We start from the raw sequence: 22,080 nt of genomic DNA, 5'->3' as shown, positions 1-22,080 counted from the left end.
CCAGTCCATTTTGCATAGTAACTGTGATTTTTATTGTCTCTGTACAAAATATACACATTTTTAAATACGTAATGCAACCAGCTGAGGCTAGCTAACTAGACAATTGGTACAACGGGTTAGTAGGTTTCTCATTGTTCTAGACACAGCACATGCGGGTATAGACAGGTTTTACTTGTGGTCGGGAATGGAAGTTAAAAACTGTTTGCAAGGAACAATCAGAGCCAAACCACTTTTTGTCCCTCTCCTTGAAATGAACAATTAAAGGAAGAACATAAAAGAGAAAGGAAATTGCAGGTTTAAAAGTGCATATTTTCATCAGGGCCGTAGTGCACCCTTATACTGTGCTCTGAGACGGATGTAAAGTTGGAGGTTGAAAAGGTGCTGATAACACGGAGGAGAGAATTATTGCTATTCCACGTTATTGTCGGCAATTAAAAGACACTGCAGCCTATTGAAGTACAGCTCGAGTGCCTCTGGTACTTACGCTATCTTAGATTAACAGAGTCCTAGTGTGAAAAGGAGCAAATTAATAAATGGTTGCAAATTCTTCATAAAACTGTTTATTCATTCCACAGTGACACTTTACCAAACTGTTATCTCTGATTGCACCTTGCCCTACTTAGTACACAGCATCTCCCTCTCTCTTCACCCATGGGTGGGCTGCATGTCTTCATATACCTCTTACATCTTCTCTTTGGTGTTACAGAGAGAGGGGGAATAAGGAATGAGAGGGCGGGCATAAATGAAAAAATGATGAAACCATCTCTCTCTCTGTCACTCACTAACTAGTACACACCCACATACTATGACTTGTTTTTAAAGTGAATTAAGCTAATTTTATGGAACAAGGGTTTAGAGATTTTTTTTTTTTTTTTGGAAGTGGTAGAACCTGCTACAACCACATGACATTTCCGATTACAAGAAGTTCACAAATACAATCTGCGATCTAATAAGTTCCCCCTCGGATGTGTATTGATGAGACAAGTGCGACTGTGGCATGTCCCTTTTTTTAGAGAGTCTCAACTACTGTGCAATCCCCACGTTTGTACTGTCTAATACCACACCACTGGGAATACTAGGAAATGTACAACAGGCAATAGACACCTACAGCTAAAACTGTAATAGTTTGGAAGGCCGGGAATTATTCTACCAGAATCATGAATGGAGGCGGGCGTCCCGTCAGAGTCTCACATCGGGTATGAATGGATGACATCTCTTTCTGTTACACATGCACACACACACGTACACAAAGGGTGAGGCACCTGTGAATGACTAGGAACAGCAGACAGACAAGCAGACTTTGGAGTATCTCTGTAAATACATAATTGGATATTAGTGACATCATCATGCGATATTGAAATCAGTTCCTCATGGAAAACGACAGGTTTGAACCAAACGGGATCACTTGGATTTCCAATTCATCAGCTGTTCCCCTCAGGAAGTGTCATTCTCTCTGTCTTGTCCACTAGATGGCGATAGATTCGTTTCTATCATCACAGCCGATGCATGAGCAGTCTGATGTTACCCACGTGCACAAAAGCAGGATTCACTAATCCACAGCTCAGCTGTCACAGGGAAAGAAGGGAAACGTGTTCTTAGGTAACGGTCTGGAGGAAAACTGCTTCCCTATTGAGTTCAGCCGCGACAGGCTGTGAAAGTTCATCAATAATAGTAATAAATAAAAGTTTTTAAAAAAAGATAAAAGAGGTGTGGGGTCTTGGTTGTGCGAGTTACTGTGAGATCCCTGCTTGCCATCTTTCCTTGTATCTCCGGGATAAAACTTAAGTTCTGCATGATGAGGAAGGAGTCGGGGAAACTCCATCGCTGCCACTGGGCGTCCGGGAAGAGAGGCCTCTCCGCGCCCTCGGGACTCACAGCTCTTAAAAGAGACACGCACGAGCGCTTGCAGGTCAGAAAACAGCCACACAGACACACGCATTCACAAACATTTCAATCTGGATTCCGCTTACACACACACACACACACACACAATCCCCTCCCTGGTGCCAGCGTCCTAACTGGTCCAGATGTTTAGATGACATTGTCAAACAGCTGCATGGACTGCATGATGTTCTCATCCTATAGACAGAAGAGGAGAGGTTTAGATGAGGAGGCGTCTCATTATCACTTACCCACACGATTCCCATGAAAAGCAGCTTTCAGTTTTCACTTTACCTTTTTGCAAGACTCGATGAACTCCTCTACAGTGACCACCCCGTCTTTATTCCTGTCCATTTTCTGAAAGAAAAACATGGCAGCCAGAGATTTACTAATTGAAAAGTTGCTGCATGTTCAAACGTTTCGCACATTTTATAGAACAATATGAAAAAGATTTCCGTGTTTTTCAAGAATCATAAAATGAAGGGTTAAAAAAAAGTTCAAACCTGGAAGAAGCTTTCCACATGTTCTCTTGGGGCGTCGTCCTGCATAGTGGGGTATGTGTACTTCCCCATCATGTCATAGATGGACCTCATGATGTCCAACATCTCCTGCAAAGTACAGGACAGAGGGAAGCAAAATTAAACAGAGGATCGGACTGAACTACAATAACCGCCCTGTGGTCGTATGCCTGCAGTGCAGTTTCAATATCCACACATTTTTGTTCCAGATTCATATGAGATGACATTTGACCTTGGACCAATGACATCGAATCAATTAATATATGGTGTCTAAGTGACAACTGGTCAACATTTGGGGGCATTCCCTAAAGGTAGACTTGAGATACAGTGTGTTCAAGAGGACAAAACATATGTGTGTACATGTCTGACTTACCTCTTTGGTGATGCAGCCGTCCTTGTTCAGGTCGTAGAGGTTGAACGCCCAGTTTAGCCGGTCATTAACGGTCCCTCTCAGGATGATAGATAGGCCAAATACAAAGTCCTGAGAGAGCAGGGGGAAACAATTTACTGTATTGTTTTGGTATTACTCAAATCTCGACACAGCAAATTAAGTCAAATCTTTATCACAGCATGAATCTGCGTGGACAGTCGAGCAGAGGGAACACGTACAGTGCAGTAATTTGTGTGGTGACTTTCACCGGACCACACGTTCGCCTAGAAAACGGACATAAGAACAGGGCTCACCTCAAAACTAACCGAGCCGTTCTTGTTGGTGTCGAAGGCTTCAAACAGGAAATGTGCATACATACTTGAATCTGCAACGGTAGAGACGCACAGTCACCTGCGTGCCCTCAGAACACGAAGCCTTTGAAGAGCTGGGATTAGCAGCGAGATAAATATAGCCCAGATATAAAAATAATTTCAAATACAACTGGAGGCGAGTGGTTCAAGCTAAATATCATGGAATGTAAAATTGCCTTGCCTTTTCTCAGTGCACGTACGATAGTTCAGCAGAGCACATTGATATTGAGTTAATTATATTCCACTCTGTTGTAATGATGAAAAGCTGCGCATGCACCCCTGCAGAACCAAATAAATGATGCTGGTCTACCTGTTATTTATGAAAGAATGATGACAGAGTAACATAAATGAAAGTGTTACAGATGGAGCTCCTCAGGTTTAAAGGTAGGAACTGACAACTCACCTCCCTGAGGAAAGAACTGGGAGTAAATGTGCTGAAAGTTCTCCTCATTCACCACACCGCACGGACACTCCTGGGACAAACATGTGTGAATGGAGAAAACTTGTTTATTCTCATCCAGCACAGAATATACAAAAGACATGGTGAAGAGTCCAGCTCTCGCAAGGCCGACTCTGATCTTAATTCCATAAGGACTGTAGCACCACATTTCCTTTTTTTCCCCCGTTTATTCATATGTTTCTTATCACTTCTGCCAGACCTACATTTTTAAAGCCCCTGTAGAGGACCTGCAGCTCCTTCTTGGTGAACTTGGTCTGCTCCTGAAGCTTGTCCATGCTTTCAGGGCGATGGCACACGGTGGATAACTCAAAATCATCTTCCACGCTGTCTGTGTGAGGGAGAGACCAGAGTTAGTTTGCATTCATCCTCACTACATCCAATAATAACCACCCCCAGGGACGGTCAGTGACCCGGGTCCAACATATTTTAATGGGGTCATAAAACTGATACTGAGCTCATCATACAGTACAAGTCCTATATGTCGTACACTGAGCAATTTAACATCCTTTTTCATAACAATGTTAATCATTCTTTTATTATTTCGCTGAATGAAAACAGGAGTGAATGCAATTTTCTATACATAATCATGAGGGAGACCAAGCAACTGCCTCACATCTTTGTTCCAGTAGAAGTCACATTACATCATATCATTTTCAAAGTGTCTGGGGGAGAGTCCTGTGCTGAGGAAGCTATAGGATTTAGTTTTACGTAAATGAAAATGTAAAGAAGACATATTTTAAACGTGGAAACTAACAAATATTCCTGCCCCCATCCAATATACACATATATAAAATAATATTATGTCATGTATTATAAGTTCTCAGACCTCTAGAACCTGCTTTTGACCTCTCTTTCTCATACACACGCACAAACACACACACACAGAGGTTTGTGCAGCTATTCTTTTTACCTCTTTTCCTGTAACCTAAGTTTAACCTAACCCCAACTCACATCTTACCCCTGACCTTAACCAGGACCTCAGAAATGACGTTTTGCCTCATTAGGACCACGCAGACAAAGACACATGTTCCACTGCCTGAGGAAACAGCATGTTTCAATCACAAAAAGTACAAAAACAGGTCTGACCCATTAGCCCCAATAACACCAGGGTTTTAGAGGTAGTGTGTTCCTGTAGGTTTGCCTATGCACTGAATGTTCCGGTAGACGTGTGTCTACTCGGCGGCCAGACAAGGTGTCAGTGTGAAACCTATGTTGCTGATGAGGCTGGACACATGGCAGGAAGAAGACATGTAAAGAGAGTGAAGGAGCACTTGCTTTGACTGACAGAGGGGGTAACCGTGGGCTTGCAGCACGGCAGCAGCTTGAGGAATCGCTGCTTTATGGTTTTTTTGCTTTGGCTGGTGGAAGGATTACCTGCAATCGCCAACCATAGCACAAAGGTTAAACACACACACACACACACTTATGCACATTATGTTTCCACATGCACACATGCCTGAAAAACCAAACACACACACTTCATGCAACCCCGGGTGCAACAACAGACCAAATCATGCCATTTAGGCAAATTGATAACTGCCTGCAGACCTGGTTCAGTAATGGGAGACCACCTCAAACTGTAGATATCACCAGACAACGGCAGCACAGCGCGGCCACTAGAAACACGGTTCCTCTAATCAGACCGTCTCGAGGTATTAGGAAAAAGGACAGACAGCAAACCTTTAAGACAAGACAAACATCAACTGATCAAATTCTCAATCGGCTTGAACGAGGACGTCATCGCACGTCGTTGTAGAACATTATTTGCCAGATACATACAGAACTGCACAACCGCCTCAACTGAGCCCATCACACCACAGCACCAGTTGAACTTCATGGTGCCTATTTACAGAACAATAATGGCAATCATTTGCAAGATGTGAAACAAATACGCACGCAACAGCCCGCATACTTACTCTTGCCTTTTAGTTTCCATGGTAACAGTCCCCTCAACCCTTTCAGCAAGACCCCAGCAGTCTGAGGGATGAAGGCCATGATGGGGTGAAAACTAATACAACCACAGTACCTCCACGGACAACCTCGCCTCTGTGATGTGTCCGCCTGTTCTGTGAGTCTGCACCGCGGAGCCCCGGGGACTCGACCCTCCTGACCTCACAGGCTCTGGCATCATTTGGAGCCAGAACAGGCCGAGCCCATTGTCCGATAGATACCAGATTAATACATCCAGCCGCTTTGCACAGGCCCTGCCCTCTGCCTTAGGGTCCGTGGTGTGTGTTCTTACTTGTACTTATATATTTGTGAGGACCATTTTGAGCATAGACCTTACGGAGAGAGGACATTTTTGGAAAGTGACATTTTGGCCGGTCCTTACTTTTTCAAAAGTTTGTTGGGTTAAGACCTGGTTTCAGGTTTAGGATTACAATCTGGTTAAGGTTAGGATAAGGGTTAGGATTAGGAATTTAGATGTGATGGTTAAGGGGCTGGCAAATGCATTATGCCTTGTAGTGTCCTCACAGAGGCAGAAGTACAAAAATGTGTGCGTGTATGTGTGTGTGAGTGTGTGAGCACATTATCATTCCTTTTTCCATAAGGACCTAACAACTTACCACAACACACAAATGAAAGTCAAATACTGTGACCGACAGTCAAAGGTACAAAAGTTTATCTGAGGCCTTCAGGTAAGACCCAGGAGACTAATTCTGTCACCAGCCATGACACCCTCTGCAGAGGATCAGCTGATCTGATCAAAAGCTCCAGTATAGCTACTAAATGACCCTGAGATGAGATAGTGCTGTTAACTTCAAACGTTTTTGTCACTAATGCTTCAATGAAAGTTTCTGGCGTATAATTACAGATTGCATTTTTGATTTAATTGTGAAATATAATGTTTACCTCTTCCAAAGAGGCCATGTTTTCACTCTAACATAATCTGATTTCAATGGCTCTGAAAGCCTGGATAGTAAAATACAGTTTTTGACTTTTTGTATACCAAGTACATGCTGCCTCCGCTCTGCATCGAACACTGAGCTTGAAATACCTAAATGGACCATTAAAGCAGAATCTACTGAAAACTGGCAATGTTTAAATATGCTTGCTTTAGGACAGAGACACACTTTCTCTGCCCGCCCCTCATGCGTCTGCATCTCCTCTGTATTTTTGTCCCTTTTTGCTGGTAATGACATTTCTGGCTTGATGTGATGCCTCTGAGGAAATGTACTTTGGCTGCCTTGGCCAAGTCTCCCTTGGAAAAGAGATATTTTATCTCAGAGGGAATAACCTGATTTTTAATAAGCATATCTCTTAAAAATCTATCCATCTATCTATTCATGTATCTAAATTAAGCTACTGTTGGTTTCTCTGTCACAGCTGTTTAAAGCTGAATTAGAATTCAGGACACTCAGTACAAGGTGTCTCTAACATTACCTGGTATTGTGGTTGAAAACAGTCCTTTGTTGAAAACAAGTAGGTTACTGTCTCCTCGCGCTATTGAAGTAACATGCGATCAGTTTGTTCTGAAGCCATTTGAAGTTAAAATTGTTTTTTGAAACCCAGCAATTCTTTCATTTTGCCCTGAGTAGATGGAAAAGTGAAAACTGTCTATTGCTCATCAGACACGGGTAAAAAAAAAGCAACTTCCTGTGTTTTAAGTCATTGTGCAGCATTACGACAAGCAACACGTAAGGACTGCACAATTAGACTTCAACAGTTTCAACTCACGAAAACCTGAGAATTTTCTCCAGGCACACGAGGAACCAAGTTATCGCTCAACTGATGTACATGCAGCAAACATGCGTTATCACAGTTCAGAGCCACAGTGCTACAATCTAATGCTGATGCAGGAACAGAATGGATGTGCAGATCCAACACTGACACTTTCAGGCTCAGCTGTTGTCCCTACTGGCATCTAATGATGAGAGAACTTCAGCATCAAATTAAAACTTCCTGCTGGATCGGTTAGTTTCAAATGAGGCCGGGGATTTGCACTTAATGTCATTCATCTCCTCTCATTGTTAACTGTGCTCCAATATTGCATTTCCAAAAAGATGAGGGACTCACAAGAGGCAAAGAAACAAGAAAAGAATGCTCTAAATCCATGCAGCAGGAGCAGCTATATCTTGACTTTTAGCCATTCCTATGGCTCCTACAACACTGCAGCCAACATTTGCCACACAAGACCTAGTGTGGTACAAGTGCACACCTTCCATGTCCCATGTTTGTTAACAAAGGTGTGGCGCTGCAACATGATGGTTTGATTATATTCATGTATCTTGTATCATGTATCAGAGAGCAAGCTGTGAAGGGGGGCAGACAGAGAGATGCATATCACACCCCCTTATCTCCTTCTCATGCTAAGTCAACCCGGATGACACCACCAGGGAATACTCCAGACATTGCAAAGCCACAATCAGAGAAACAGTGGATAGTGAACAACTCAACTCCAGATGAGCAAACTGATCTCGATGTATAAAATGTATCAGATCGGTGGAGTGCACGTGCAAAATCTGGAGTGCACATCCTCATAGTCCATAAGAAGTATATATAAGAAGTGAAATATTGAATGATCTATCCATCCATCTATAGTGCGTATCCTATGGAGATCATCAGGAAGCCATAGCTGTCATTGGGCGAGAGGCAGGGACAGGTCGCCACATACAGAGACAAACAACCATTCACTCTTACATTCACACCTACGGACAATCTTCTGTTAACCTTAACTGTATGTCTGTGTGGGAGGATGCCAGAGAATGTGAAGGCACAACACTCCACAGAGAAAGGGCCTGGTCGGCTGACAGGTTTCAAGTCCAACCTTCTTGCTGTGAGGTGACAGTGCTGACCACTGTACCCCCATGTACAAATATATTTTTCCAAGTATGTGTTTCGGCTACAATTGACAGATACACTCACATGAAGTTAGTTTTTTTATCTCCTTTGTGTCATAAATGCAGCAGTTTGAACATTATGCATACAAATGTGGGTTTGAAACATGGACACATTGTATGTGCTCTAGTATTTCAGTCTCAGACAAAACCATGTCCACACACACACACACACACACACACACACACACACACACACACACACACACACACACACACACACACACACACACACACACAGTATGCAGGACAATAAACACTGTGAGTAACATGAAAGCAATTTAGCCTCAATGACACTCCAGACGCACATGCAGACATCCTGCTTTCCAGCTGAGTGTTCTCCCCCTAATGTCCCCTCACCACAGTCATCATTTTGATTTCTGACTTGCCTCTCCTCTCTTGCTTTCCTACCGTTTCTCTTACCTTCCACTGAAAGGTCGATAAGCCCCAGAAAGTGCATCAGTTTGAGGGAGCTGCAGACCACCAGGAGGATGCCCACAGTCTGCAGCCCCTCCACCTCCCACTTGTCTTTGAAGAACAGATGCATCCTTCCCCGTCCTCCTCTTTCTCTGTTTCTGTCAACAAAAATCCTGTTGCCCCCCGGGGCAACCACGTTACCCCCCTCCTCCTCCCCCCCAGCTCCGACCAGGAATGCAACGTCTTTGTCGCCTCAGTCTCTCCTCTCAGTCTCCCTCTATGTGCCGGCACTCGCCCATCCTAAGTCCTCACGGCACCCCACCCGTTGTCCTCAGCGAAGGTGGATTGTTATTCTCCTCGCTTCTTCATCAAGAGCGGGTGCGTGGCAGCAGGGCTGTCGACTTGCTGCTCCACTCGCTTCGCCCTCGAGGCTGTCAAAGGTTGTTTAAGTTCCAGGTGAAGTTTGGACAATTCACTGTGTACGTCCTGGCAGGTTGGCGGATACTGTTTTCTCACTCTCTCTCTCTCTCTGCTGTTAAAGCTACCGACTCTCAAACTCTCTCCACTCTCCGCCTGTCCTCCCTCTCTTTCTCTCCTTACCTCCGTCACTATACTCCTGCTGTGTCCCTCCCAATGCTTAATTGGGTCAGTGATGGGACTGAGTGAAGGGAGGCAAGAGGAGGGAGGTGAGAAATGGAAGGAGGGAAAAGGATGGAGGAGGGAGGGGGACCATACGAAATACTTTTTTAATTGGGGGATGAGAAAGGAGAGAGACGGTGAAAGGAGGGGCTACATGGAATGAACAAAGAGGCAATAACATCAACCAGGAATGTAGCAAGGACTGAATGAAGGACAAAATTAGGAGAAGAAGAAGAGAAGGACTAACAGGAGGGAGGAGGGACACTTTGACAACAGAGAAGCGAAGCATCTGAACAAGTGGCGACTGTGGACAAACTCACAGATGTGGCAATCGCGCAGACAAACACACAGCCCAGAGGCGCAGTCTGGCTATAACATCTATTGCATATGCAATCCAGTGCTGTGGGGAACATTTCAGCTGGCACTGATGTCACATCTGGCACACTGACATCCTACCACAGATATACACTAGCTCTAAAAAAAAGAGGAATTAATTAATCACGACAATCTATTTTGGTCAAGATGCAATGTGTTTTTTCATATTTCATATAACATATGTATACTTAGGCTTGAGCCTTTAACCCAGAGGTGTTTAATGTGCCATAAAGGCAAAAAAAAAGCTATGCTGGTTAAAAGCTCTGTCAGCATTTTATAAACCGCAGTGATTTATTACACATGTAGGTCCAGGTCAGGACGGGATGGTGTCTGGACTGTGGTCAACCTATTGGTAATGTGTTAAAGAGCAAATGGTGGCTAACATCATGTGACCACTTTGACACAGCCTACGCGGCAATTTATCAATAAAAAATGTAAACTACCCAGAATGCCCAGTTCGCAGAGATGTGCACACAGTGATGAAAAAGACCAATCTTGAGCTTTTTTTACAGCCCAAAATATACAGCTACATTGAATGAGAATGAGTTGCAAGGAAAAAATGTGCCTGAATAAAGTTAGCACCCCTTGGTGGAATTCAAAAGGTGAGCTAATAACTAAAAAGCTGAGAGTTTGTGTAAAAGAACCATCGCTGATATTGTACAGGATATTGAAAAAAACTACAAGTTTTTATCTCTGACCAACAATCAAAGAACAGACATAACCAATACAACCCAAGTCATTTTTTGAATGGGATTACTGCCGCACTTGATGATGCTGTAGCAAGTTCAACTGCGAAGGAGTTAGGCTGCATTTTCTCAGCGAGAACAAAAGCCTGATATGACGTCTGGATATGACGGGGAGTTGGCAAAACAGAGGTTTCAAGACACAAAGATGAAACAAAAGTTAGTGAAGTTATTTGTTAAGCTGCAGCACCTGACACCCTACAACATGAAACCATTGAAAAACAAAGCAGCAATACACCTCAAAAAAGTACAACCACCTCCCCCCTGCTCCTGGTCTATAGACTGTGTGTAGCTGAGGGTTTTCTAACTCTGAGAATGTTGCACTGTAGTTCGAGTCTCAGTTTGGGAGAACCTGTTCCCTCAAGACCAAATGACCCAAACCTGGAAAACCTGCAATGAGTCGAAACATCATCACTCCCATCTGACGTCAGATGCCTCAGTACAAATACAACACTTCCGGCCAACACATTTCAAAGGTTAATGTTATACAGATCGTTAGAATGGCCCTGGAAGGATGTTATGAAAATTCAAATGGCCCTAGACAGGAAAAAGGCAAGGATGGTATTACACTATAAAATATAGGCTTTTACCCTCTGAAGCAAAATGTTGATGTGGAATTTGAAAAAGAAAATGATCAGAAGTAAGATACAATGTTATTCACTGCATCAGTATCAAACTCAGTCTCAACCATAACTCTGTAAACGGATTGTTTATCAGCCACATTAGTTCCTTTGAGAATGTAATTATGCAAATGAGCGTTTCCATTTTCTGTGAGTCATTCACGCTTTAGGTCACAGTGGCTCTAAATTTTTTACTGCCACAGCCAACCCTGACCGTACTGTATATTACCTCACATAAAAATGACTCTGATGAGTGATTACGGTGATGTACACAGAATCTAAATTTGGAGAAAACGCAACTCTGGTATCAGATTGGTAGTGAGCTGAGGTATCAGAACTGTAACAAGCAAGAGTTTTCTAATCTGACAGCCCAAATAGCAGTACATCATCACTTATGTGCATTCTCCACAACAGTTAAATGTCACTGTTTTAAAAAAAACTTTCTGAACTGTTATCTCTATAATAAAGGGTTTTCTAGGTTCAGGTACAACAATAAGATGATTATGGAAAGATTATGGATCTGGGGCAAATACAGTAACTATCTGGTCAAGATGAGATTCAGCTGACAGAAGTCAAGAGGACTTTATCACTTCAAGAATGGATTATGTTGTTTTGGGGCATTTGCTGAAGCAACTGATATTGTCTTCGTCAGAGAACAGTCTCTAGATTTGGTTATGGGGAGAGAACAAAAGTTCAGTCCATCCCTTAAAAACACACTACTAAACTTTCAAACCAGAAAGTGATGCCATTTGGCTTTAAATGTCTCTATCACCTCAATCGTCCCCTTCATGTTCAATATCACCTCCTGTTATCAAAACTGGGAGAAAATGTTCTGCACGACATTGAATGGCCAGAGCATTAAAGGGACAGTTCACCCAAAAAGGACCTCATTATCTACTCTTCTGATGGAAGAACTGCAGATATGTTGCTGAGGTCGTCATGTTCCCCTTGGACGAGAGATCATTTTTGGGTGAGCTATCCTTTTTCTTTTCATAATAATTGTACATTATATATATATATACACGTGGCTATCTCTCTGTGCCAGTGAGTAGGTCGACTCAGCACTAGACAGAAAGAAACCAGGGTATGGAGGGGAGAGTAAAATGGGGAGCTGGGGGAGGCAGAGAGGTCTTCGGAGGGCTCGATGTGTCTGTCGTGTGATTAATGTTCCTCAGAGTCAAAATGAGACCTAGAGCCACAATATAGCTGCGAAGCCTCGGGGAGCACGCGTCTTAGAGCAGCCTTGTGAGACTAAATAACCTGCACTCCCTCAGAAACAGACTTATGTTCTTTGGTACAGAAAATGACAAGCGCAATGATTTTTGCGGTCGCAGAGCGAGTTCACATCTAAAGTCAGAAACTGGCCCAAGTACATTCGAGAATTATAACCGTCAATCATTGTCAAATAACATGAGGTAGTCAGGTTTGGCTGTCAAGGGCTAGAAACACAGTAAAGGAAGCGGATCATTGCTTCGGACCAGACATATTTCCAGAGGTGTGTCTTTATTATCATGAAGATTGAGATAATTAAGGAGCATAAATGAGATTAAAAGGTTATTAGATGTGAATTACTCACAGCTTCCATCTGTAGAGATTTCTAATCTATAAAGTGTCACATTAGCCTATGTTTTGCATACAATTGTGGGTATGAGATAAAACAGGCAACATAAATTCCTGAGTACAGTGACATATTCAGGCCAGTAAATTCTGAAACCCAGTCTGCAGTCAGAATGAAATGGAGGATGAAAGTGTGAGCAATTAAGGCTGGTCGCACCTTTCTGTCATTACCAGTTACATAATGCATCAGATCAGGATATCTGCCACAAACCGAGACAGAAATGTAAGATCAATACATTACAAGTAAACAAAACAAAAAAATCCAAATCATTTCTCTCTTGAAACTTCTCTCAGACGTGATTCCTCTATGATTCAGAAAGGCACCGGCCTCTGAACTTGCTCCTTTTGTCGTTGTTGCTTCTAATAATGGTAACATCAATTTTAAGCTTCCTCTGTTATTGCACCGATTGTAACCCTGTATGCATTGATTTAGACGCTTGCAGGTCAAAAGAGGCCCAGACGTCTAGATTACTGTAAAACCGTGGAGGGCTGAATTTAGCGGAGAACATTTTTTAAAAGTCTCAATTACATATAACCTTTGTTCCGACAGCATCTCAATGACTATATGTCAGTGTGTATTTATAGACTGGATAAGAGTCGTGCTTTTGATGTGACAGTTATGTATCTGACTGCTACAGCTACACGTGACTCTCTGAGAGGCTGTACCTAAACACAGCAGTGTGTGACTATGCTAACAGGCTAATGGTGATATGTCAATAACATGTTTGCTATCACATAAGATCCAATGATGACAAGTATAGGTGCAGGTAAACCCAGTAATTGTTGAGACATTTCAGGTTCAACTATGCCAACCTCATGGTGGCGCTATAAAGAAAAAGCCAGGAGTTTCTCAAAGCCATTAGGATTTTTCTCAGGACCATTAATATTTATAAATTTCATAACAATCCATCCAGCAGCCAATGACTGCCTTCCCCCAGAGCCAGGCCATTACCATGGTTACAAATGTTCAATGTTAAACCTAATTTAGCGTTGACGTCTTTTTAACTACAAATCACCACAGTGGCAACGCTGGGAAGCATCTCTGGAGAAGTTAGGAAAACAACAAACACGCCTCCACAACTGCCTGCACACTTGATCACACATCAACACATGATCACACATCAACACGACAATTTTATGTGCACTACATGCCCTCACACACATGCACACACACATTCACACACACTCTGATTGGGTTAATCAGTTGTACTTAATTAGTCTGCACGAGGCATATTTTGCCTGAAGCCAGACACACCAAGTAATTGAAATATATCCATATTTAGACGTCTACCTGAGCAATTATTCCTCTCCAAACTGATTAAAATGTCTAAGAAGTGAGTGTATGTGTGGGTTTGTGTGTGTGTGTGTGTGTGTGTGTGTGTGTGTGTGTGTGTGTGTGTGTGCGAAGAAGACGCAGAGGAGGTCATTGACAAATGGTGCTCAAAATTGGTTAGTGTGTTTCCAATTAGACGCGTGAAAGAAGAGAACCATTTGCGTACATCATTAGCTTTTGAGGATATTTTTAATACGACGATGTGGGACAAAAACAGATTCATTCTACTGAGGCTGAGTCCTTTCAGCACAAACTACAGAGAGCTGGTAATGAACGGCTTTCTTTGGGAAGAGCTCACAATCAGGAGTGATGGAGGGATCAGAGGGTTTTCTCCTGAGGAAACGAGACATGGTGGATTAATTCTGTTTACATGCACAGCATTTGTACTCAAATTAAGATCAATGGTTTAAGTTAAACATTACTTTTCAGGAATGTATAGGTTGGATAGTATAAGGCAGTTTTTGTTGTATATGACGGTAGCATTTACACGTGAAAGAAGGGTAGATGTGAGAAGTATTGATCAAGGATTTCTCCTTGTAGAATTTTGTTGCGGTGAAAAGCTGAGCCTTAAGGAGTAATGAATAAATTATTCAATCAGTTAATTTAGTGTTATTACTTTAATTCATTTATTTATATAGTATATTTTCAGTAAATGTTTTAGGCATTTTCCCCAAACACAATCAGCTATGGTTTTTAATAAATTATTAAAATATAATTCAAATATTTCTTTCAAAAGTTGGACGGTGTAAATGAATCCTGTTTATTTTCAGTAATTTCTTTGACTAATTTTTTATCTAAAATCAATGTAGTTATTGTTATCTTTCCTAAAACATTATTAAAATATCAGATTTTTTTCAGCAGTCAGTATTAGAAGGTAGTAGTTAGTTAATAATTGAAGAATTCAAATTAAAAAGTAATTGGTGATAGATTTCTGAGTTGAATTTCTGGGAATAAATGTTGAATAATCTCTTTTCCAGTTTTTCAAAAGTGAATATGTTCAGGTATTTTCAGTCTTTCACAATCATATTTGAACCTATTTGTGTTTTGGGAAGCTGCTTGCACAAAACAAGACATTTATTGTGTCAGCTTTAGCTCTGGGAATGTATAATGGGCAGTTTTTAACTATCACAAAGAAAAAAAACAATTAATGAGGAAACTACTCAGTGGATCAATAAGGAGAAGAAAAAAAACATTTGCAGCCATTAAAGAAACACTTGACTGGAGTTGCATATACTGCTGAGTCTAGGAGGCACAAAGGCTGAAAACCTGTGATCCTCTCACCCGCTTATTGCAGCAATTAACCTTAACACCTGAAGAGGGCAGTGCAAGGTAAGACATTCGATTAGCAACATCGTTTTCAACAGTGCTGCTCACCTCTGGCTATTCTCTTTGTTTCTAACCTTCATTTAAATTCAGCTCAGACCAGATAACCAATGGGAGGGTAATGAAAGATCACAAGCCATTAAACAATTTCCAACACACACACACACACATTCACAAAACACCGGGTGAAGTAACACTTGTATTTGTTATTATGACACCAAAACAGATTTAAAACTTTGACCCTTATTTCTGTCGATCCTTAGCCTTCATGCTTTAAAAAAAAAAAAATGCATTTAGTGTTGTTAAGTGGTGTAGATCACTCGTGTTAAATTGGGTTTGCATCACTCAAAACAATCCACTAAACTTGTTTCCATCAAATCATAAACACTCTGCTCTGCTGTTTCCTGCCAGGAGTCAAATCAGGTAAACATCCTGAACAGGTCGATAATAATACAGAAAAAGATAGAAACTTTCTAGCAGCCGACAGGGTTTGAATGTCAGCTGTTCCAAAGGTTTGGTTTCGGTGCCTGAAAGATTTCTTACGAACTAGATCACTACAACAAACTACTGTCGCAACAATTGTATAACAGAATTAACTCACACCAGCCAAACAAATTATTATGTTGGAGTAAAGGACAGTGAGAAAACTCAACCAGCTGGTTGAACACTAGACAATACTCTGTGTGTGTGTATGAGACAGAGATGAGAATATGATAAGAATAAATGGGGAATTAAAAAAAGTGAATCTCTTATTTAAGGTCAGGCTTTGGCTTTAATAACATCGTTTCAGGAAATCAATGTTTTTTCATGTTTATATTTCAATGTTCTACACATGATGCTTTATGTTTTAACTTTATTTGTATCTATCTTTTGTTTTATCTCATGTGTCCACTGTTTAAATAGTTTTGATGTCTGTGTTCAACAGTATTTTGCAGTGCTAAGTGGTATACATTGACATAAAGCAGGAGTGGGAGCCTTTTTCCTATCGAGGGCAATTTCAATTTCTATTACATTCTTAGAGAGCCGTACTAAATTATTGAACACATATATCACACTTGCCTCCTATAATGTGTTGGCTGGAACTGCTTCTCTGATGTCACATGGTAGTGATGCTGATTCTACTCACAGCTGGATCTCCAGATTTGGGTCAGTCGGTGTTGAGCAAACTGAGGCTACACTTATACTAACAAGTTTTCATTTTATAACAGGACATTTCTCCATCCACAGCTGTGTATCAGGAATCCCCATCCATACGAACACACCTGAAATTGCATCACGTAACCATTCAAGTTCATAATGTGTAGGCTTATGTAAACAGGGAGCAGATTGTCTACCCTGCCCTATTAACGAGAATCTACATTGGTGAAAAATAAGACGAGGGATTTCTTACTCTCTTTCTTACTTGGTCCGATGATGAGAAGGAACTCTTACTGAAAATATAACGTGTTGTCTTCACCACTGGTAGTCGTGACTTTTCAGAAACCAAACAGTGGAGAATGTGGGTGACTGCATCATCATTTCCAAAGGTTTCTCAGTTTCTGCCCGTCCACAGTAAAACGCAGCCCCAGTGTGCGCAGCAGCATTTCCAGACATCTCTGTTTTAGACGCTAGTGTGGGTAGCTAAAGGTAAATGTAGTTGTGTGGATGTAGCCTGAGTCTTTGTAAGAGTTTTGAAAAGAAGTCCTTGCACACCGCAGTAGGTTGTCCCAAACAGAGATGCTAACTTAAAGACGTTTCCTCTGAATGACCTACAGTTTATAGAACTGGAGCAAGGAGATTGTTGTTCTTAGTTCGGAGCATGTTGTTGCGTTACACTTCAAACGTCTTAACAAATTTGATCAGCTCCTACATTTAAGAGTTCCATTCATGAACCGTCATATCTAGACGTCTGTCAGGCCTTTGTCCTGTTCTTGCAGCTCCAGAGCAGCAACAGTGTACTGCTTCACAATTTCTCCTGCTGAAGGAGGTTTCAGCTTCTCAGCTCGCTAACAGGAAAACATGCATATCACCATCTCAGTCGGAACGTTGTCGTGTAAAATCTGCTTGTTGGGCAAACAAGTACGAAGTGTGTTTTGTCCTTACAACTCGTGTTTCCAGCTGTTATGAAGCTGGAGATCTTTCATCACTGTGTCTCTACAAACACGCCTTTTCTTTTACTTCTTTACTTGTTGTGCTCCCAGAAAACAGAACGTTCCACATACTTTTACAATCGCCATGATGCTTGTCAGCGATTACACACAGAAGCTTGACAGGCATACAAGCAGCAGGTGCCACCCTGACGGATATGCTAGTCCAGTATTTTATGTTGTTTTCCTTTATGGGAGGAAAATACTGCAGTCATTAGAATTTCCTCCTTGTTTATGAGTTCTCTTTAGTGCTGTAAAATGTCAGATCGATATGTGATGCATTGTTGATGATCCCTAATGAGCAGCAAATAAAGAATTCAGAAAAATATACCATTCTCTTGCACACATGTATTGGCTTAGTGTTTTTAATACATTGCCCTTTTTCACAGTGCTTGCCTAGAGTTTTGCTTGTAGGATTGAATTACATACTGGGGCTCTCAACAGTACGTTATCCTTTCAGATTACTTGTAATTCGCTTGAAAATCATCACACCAAAGAGTATTTTAACCCATTGTGTGCTCTACTTGGGGACGTTGCTGCTTTGATCTATAGGGGGAGATCTAAGGTTGAACATTTCATGAAATATTATTCTGTCTTGTGCTGGTGCACGTTACACAGAAAATCAAGAGATAGAACATTTATGAGTTTAGCTGCATGCAGGGAAACGTCTCCAGACAAAAGGCTAAGCTATGCTCACGCAAATATTTGAAACTCTAATAACTTAGAACGAGACATTTTCAAGGACACGTGTGTGTGAGTGCGTGTGCTTGCGTGTCTGTGTGGGAAAATGAATTTGTTTATTCTCAATGTTATCATCTTTCTGCAGACATGTGTCACAGAAAGAGCAGCAGAACATCAACAACCTCTGCAATATAAATAGTCTCTCTCCCTCTATTTCTCTCTCTCTCACACACACACACACACACACACACACACACACACACACACACACACACACACACTCTCTCTCTCTCTCTCTCTCTCTCTCTCTCTCTCTCTCTCTCTCTCTCTCTCTCAAATTGAGGGAAGGGGAGCCAGAAGATAGACAGCGACAGAAGAGGAGGGGGGTGGCGGAGGATGGAGAAGAGTTGTGTATTAAATATCCCGTCTGATCCTCCTGTGTCCCGGGCTCTCATCTTCTCGCTGGCTAGCCATCAGAGGGGTGAGAGAGAAAGACCCTGAGACAAGGACAACAGGGACAGTCTCCTCTACTCCCGCTGCAGTTTATAAAGTTTGCCTCGTCCACGATACTTGTTGTCCGAGCTGCCGTCAGAGGCGACAGCCCCTGTGTGCCTACCCTCGTTTAAACCTTCCACAACAGTGGAGAGGCTTCTTGGCCACTGAAAACTAAAACCTTAAACAATGATTTCTTACAAAAATCAAAAGCTTCAGGTGAAATATTGTGTTCGGTTAGGAGTCAAGGCACTGGTATGGATGAGTGACACAGAATACCATCAGATCGGACAGTTATAATGTCCTCAAACCACCACAGTGTGTGAGAAGTGATGTGGCTCGCTCTAAATGGACTATACACACACACACACAAACAGACACACACAGACACACACTGCATTCTCCATTAGCCTGCCTATCTATTGAAGGGCAATTACAATGAGGGTAGATGGAGGTGCCTCTGTGTGTGTGTGTGTGTGTGTGTGTGTGTGTGTGTGGGAGAGAGAGAGAGAGAGAGAGAGAGAGAGAGAGAGAGAGAGAGAGAGAGAGAGAGAGAGAGAGCAGAGAGACAGACAGACAGACAGACAGACAGAGAGAAAGTAAGTGTGTGTGTGTGTGTGTGTGTGTGTGTGTGTGTGTGTGTGTGTGTGTGTGTCTCTCTGCTTGGACATAAATGGCTCCTCTGCTGACCGCTAAGCAATTTACTTGCACTTATCCCCTCCGTCATAATGTCTCATTCCAACACGCACACACACACACAGGCACACATGCGCAAACACACACACACACACACACACACACACACACACTGTGCTGATCACAGCCAAATATCATCTTAAGCATGACAAATGATTTGCTGGGTTTTATTGTATATAGCAAAAGGATGTTGTTCCATTATGGAGGTAAAACTAAATTGCTCACCACAGACAGTAATTTTCTATTATGGGCATCACTTTGTCCGGCTCAGACAAGTTGCTGATGAACGGACTCTGGAAGATTTTTCAATTAACCCAAAGTGTCTCCATTTACAAGCAGAATTTTGAAAGGATGACACAATGGTATATGCAGCTGATCAACCACAACCTTAAAACCTGTTACTGGATTTAATGCTGTGGCTGCTATGTGTTAAGAAATGCTTAAAATAATACATGCTAATGTTTAGTATGCATGTTTACAAAGTTTACCCTCTTAGTTTCACACATTAGCATGCTAACATTTGTAGCACAGATGAGGCTTAAACCACAGCTGAGTTTCATGGGAACGTACAGTAGTTAGTTCATATTAAGTTATACTAGTGCAGTGCCTGTTAGGAATGGGCTGTTTGCTTGGTCTGTGGTGATGCTGGTTGCAGCTTTTCTTTCTGAAACTGTAAAAGTGACCTCCAGTAATTGAGAGATGGAAAGTAAAGACCAACCACTGGACTCTGCCCACAGAACCCAGAAGCTGCGTCACCTCTGCTGCACAAAGAGCTGTTCACCGGTTTATTCGAAGTTTGTTAAAACTCCATACAGTACACAGAAACCCCCGAACTGGAGAAGCAGCTGTCATTGGAGTTGTCATGAACATGTTGTCGTCCCTGCTGCTGCTTCAGAGCACTGGTAGCCTGTTAATTCAATGTTTATTGAAATTGAACGTATTCCATGTCCAATTGCACCAACACTGCACTTCTTTGGGTCTTAGCAATACACATGCCAAGTATGAACCCGATAAGATGAATGGTCCTCAAGATATGTGAGCCACAGAAAGACACACAGACAGACATTTCTAGAAATAGTAGATAGATGAAGCTTAAGTGCTTAAATTCTGACCTGATGATGGCAGGGGGTATTTCAGAGGAACACCTAAGTTAATGCAATTCATCCTCTAGGGAACTACAACAAAACTTTGTGCCAATTCATCGTAGATTTTGAAATATTTAAAATAAGTGAAGAAATGACCTGCTGTTGGTGCAAGAGAAAAGTCAGAGGATAACAGAGGTTATAATTTACTGTCTTAGACCAATAAATGTCTTTAGCAAATTTCATATATATATTTTTCAACATATAGAAAAATATTTTGGTCATGAACCAAAGGGGAAATTGACTGACGGACAGAAATGGACATCTCTGCAGAGTTTACAGGTGACACAGCAGAGGTGAGTCCAGGAATAAAAATACTCAACATAATTATAATAAAATAGCACAATTACAAAAGTCATTACTCTGAAGTTATTCATTATTCAATACCCTCTCAGTTGGTCCTGAACACTCAGAGCCATACGAATTTAACATTCTGTCTCGACCGTGTGCCGCCTGAGAATCATACACTCACTTCTACACTGGGATGTATGGGGATCAAACCGAGGGAGCAAAGAAGAAGATCACTGCGAAAAGTGAAGGATTAGATTGTGCAGACTGCTTTGACACACGGTTCACGTTCTGCTGCTGAATCAGTTGTGAGTTAATATAAAGGTACAGAGAGATATTATAGTATCAGAGTCCTCTCAGAAGAGACAGAAGCCGTGCTGGAACATGTCCCTGACACCCAGGACCTCATCCAGCTCAGTGCCAGTTCAATTTATTCTCATATCAAAGGATGAATGAGACAGTGGGACATATGGCAAGATACCACACCTTTCATTAAAGAGGTGAGTGACCAGGGACAGACGGCTGACTGCAGCACATACAGACGATGCTAAGTTTCTAAGTAGCTTCTAGTTAGTTGCAGACATCCACTGACGGAGTAAGATGCAAATCTCAGTGACAGGAGCAGGCAGGAGGAAATCAAGTGGTGTATCTTTAATCAGAGAACACTCAGACAGATAGACATGTCTGTTGTATTTTCAAGAAGTTTAAGTCGACAAATTCTGTCCAGGAAGTGTTTTAAGAAGAAGGAATGGGCAGGAAAACCGCTGTGTTGATAGAAAACGGCCTCGCGAACATCCCATGGTAGAAACTCTTCCATTTCCACCATATAAACTTGTAAAGAGCCCACTCCAGCCATTAGCCAGTAGCTTTATATCTATCAAAGCCTTGTAAACTTCCAGACCAATCAGCGTGTATCTCATACAAAATAGGCATCCTCCATCTGACACTCTCTCGTTGTCTCCCACTTTTACTTTCTCTAGTGAATACGAAGTATGTGCTCGCAGCATGTGTGTGTGTGTGCGTGCCTGTGTGTGTTTAATCATCGCAGGGTCAGCAACACAGCTCATTAAAGTAATGGCAGTCTCACAGTCTCTTTATTGTTGCCTGTCTCCCTCTGTCTCAGCAGAAAATGACTCGGTATTCAGTCTGT

At 41.9% G+C, this 22,080-nt stretch overlaps 1 protein-coding gene across 5 annotated transcripts in view; it reads right to left on the bottom strand.

Annotated features, from left to right (window-relative positions):
* Positions 1-8: 8 nt before the first annotated feature.
* Positions 9-22,080, bottom strand: part of LOC118118776 (Kv channel-interacting protein 2) — a 95,177-nt gene continuing 73,105 nt past the window's right edge. For 3 of the 5 annotated variants that reach the window (XM_035172089.2, XM_035172086.2, XM_035172085.1), the window contains exons 2-8: positions 3,804-3,928; positions 3,544-3,613; positions 3,084-3,154; positions 2,773-2,880; positions 2,385-2,489; positions 2,176-2,238; positions 9-2,079 (exon numbers count right to left, since the gene is read on the bottom strand). In XM_035172089.2, coding sequence (XP_035027980.1) covers positions 2,032-2,079; positions 2,176-2,238; positions 2,385-2,489; positions 2,773-2,880; positions 3,084-3,154; positions 3,544-3,613; positions 3,804-3,928 — 590 coding nt within the window. In that variant the 3' untranslated portion in view covers positions 9-2,031. Of the gene's footprint in view, positions 2,080-2,175; positions 2,239-2,384; positions 2,490-2,772; positions 2,881-3,083; positions 3,155-3,543; positions 3,614-3,803; positions 3,929-4,875; positions 4,975-8,861; positions 9,693-22,080 lie in introns of those variants that run through there. The other 2 variants (XM_035172083.2, XM_035172084.2) reach the window with 2 other exon arrangements.

Source organism: Hippoglossus stenolepis, chromosome 12 (genome assembly GCF_022539355.2).
Source record: "Hippoglossus stenolepis isolate QCI-W04-F060 chromosome 12, HSTE1.2, whole genome shotgun sequence".
In the NCBI taxonomy this organism is placed as follows: Eukaryota; Metazoa; Chordata; class Actinopteri; order Pleuronectiformes; family Pleuronectidae; genus Hippoglossus; species Hippoglossus stenolepis.
Note: the sequence above shows the minus strand (reverse complement) of the source record. Positions and strands in the feature narration are given on the sequence as shown.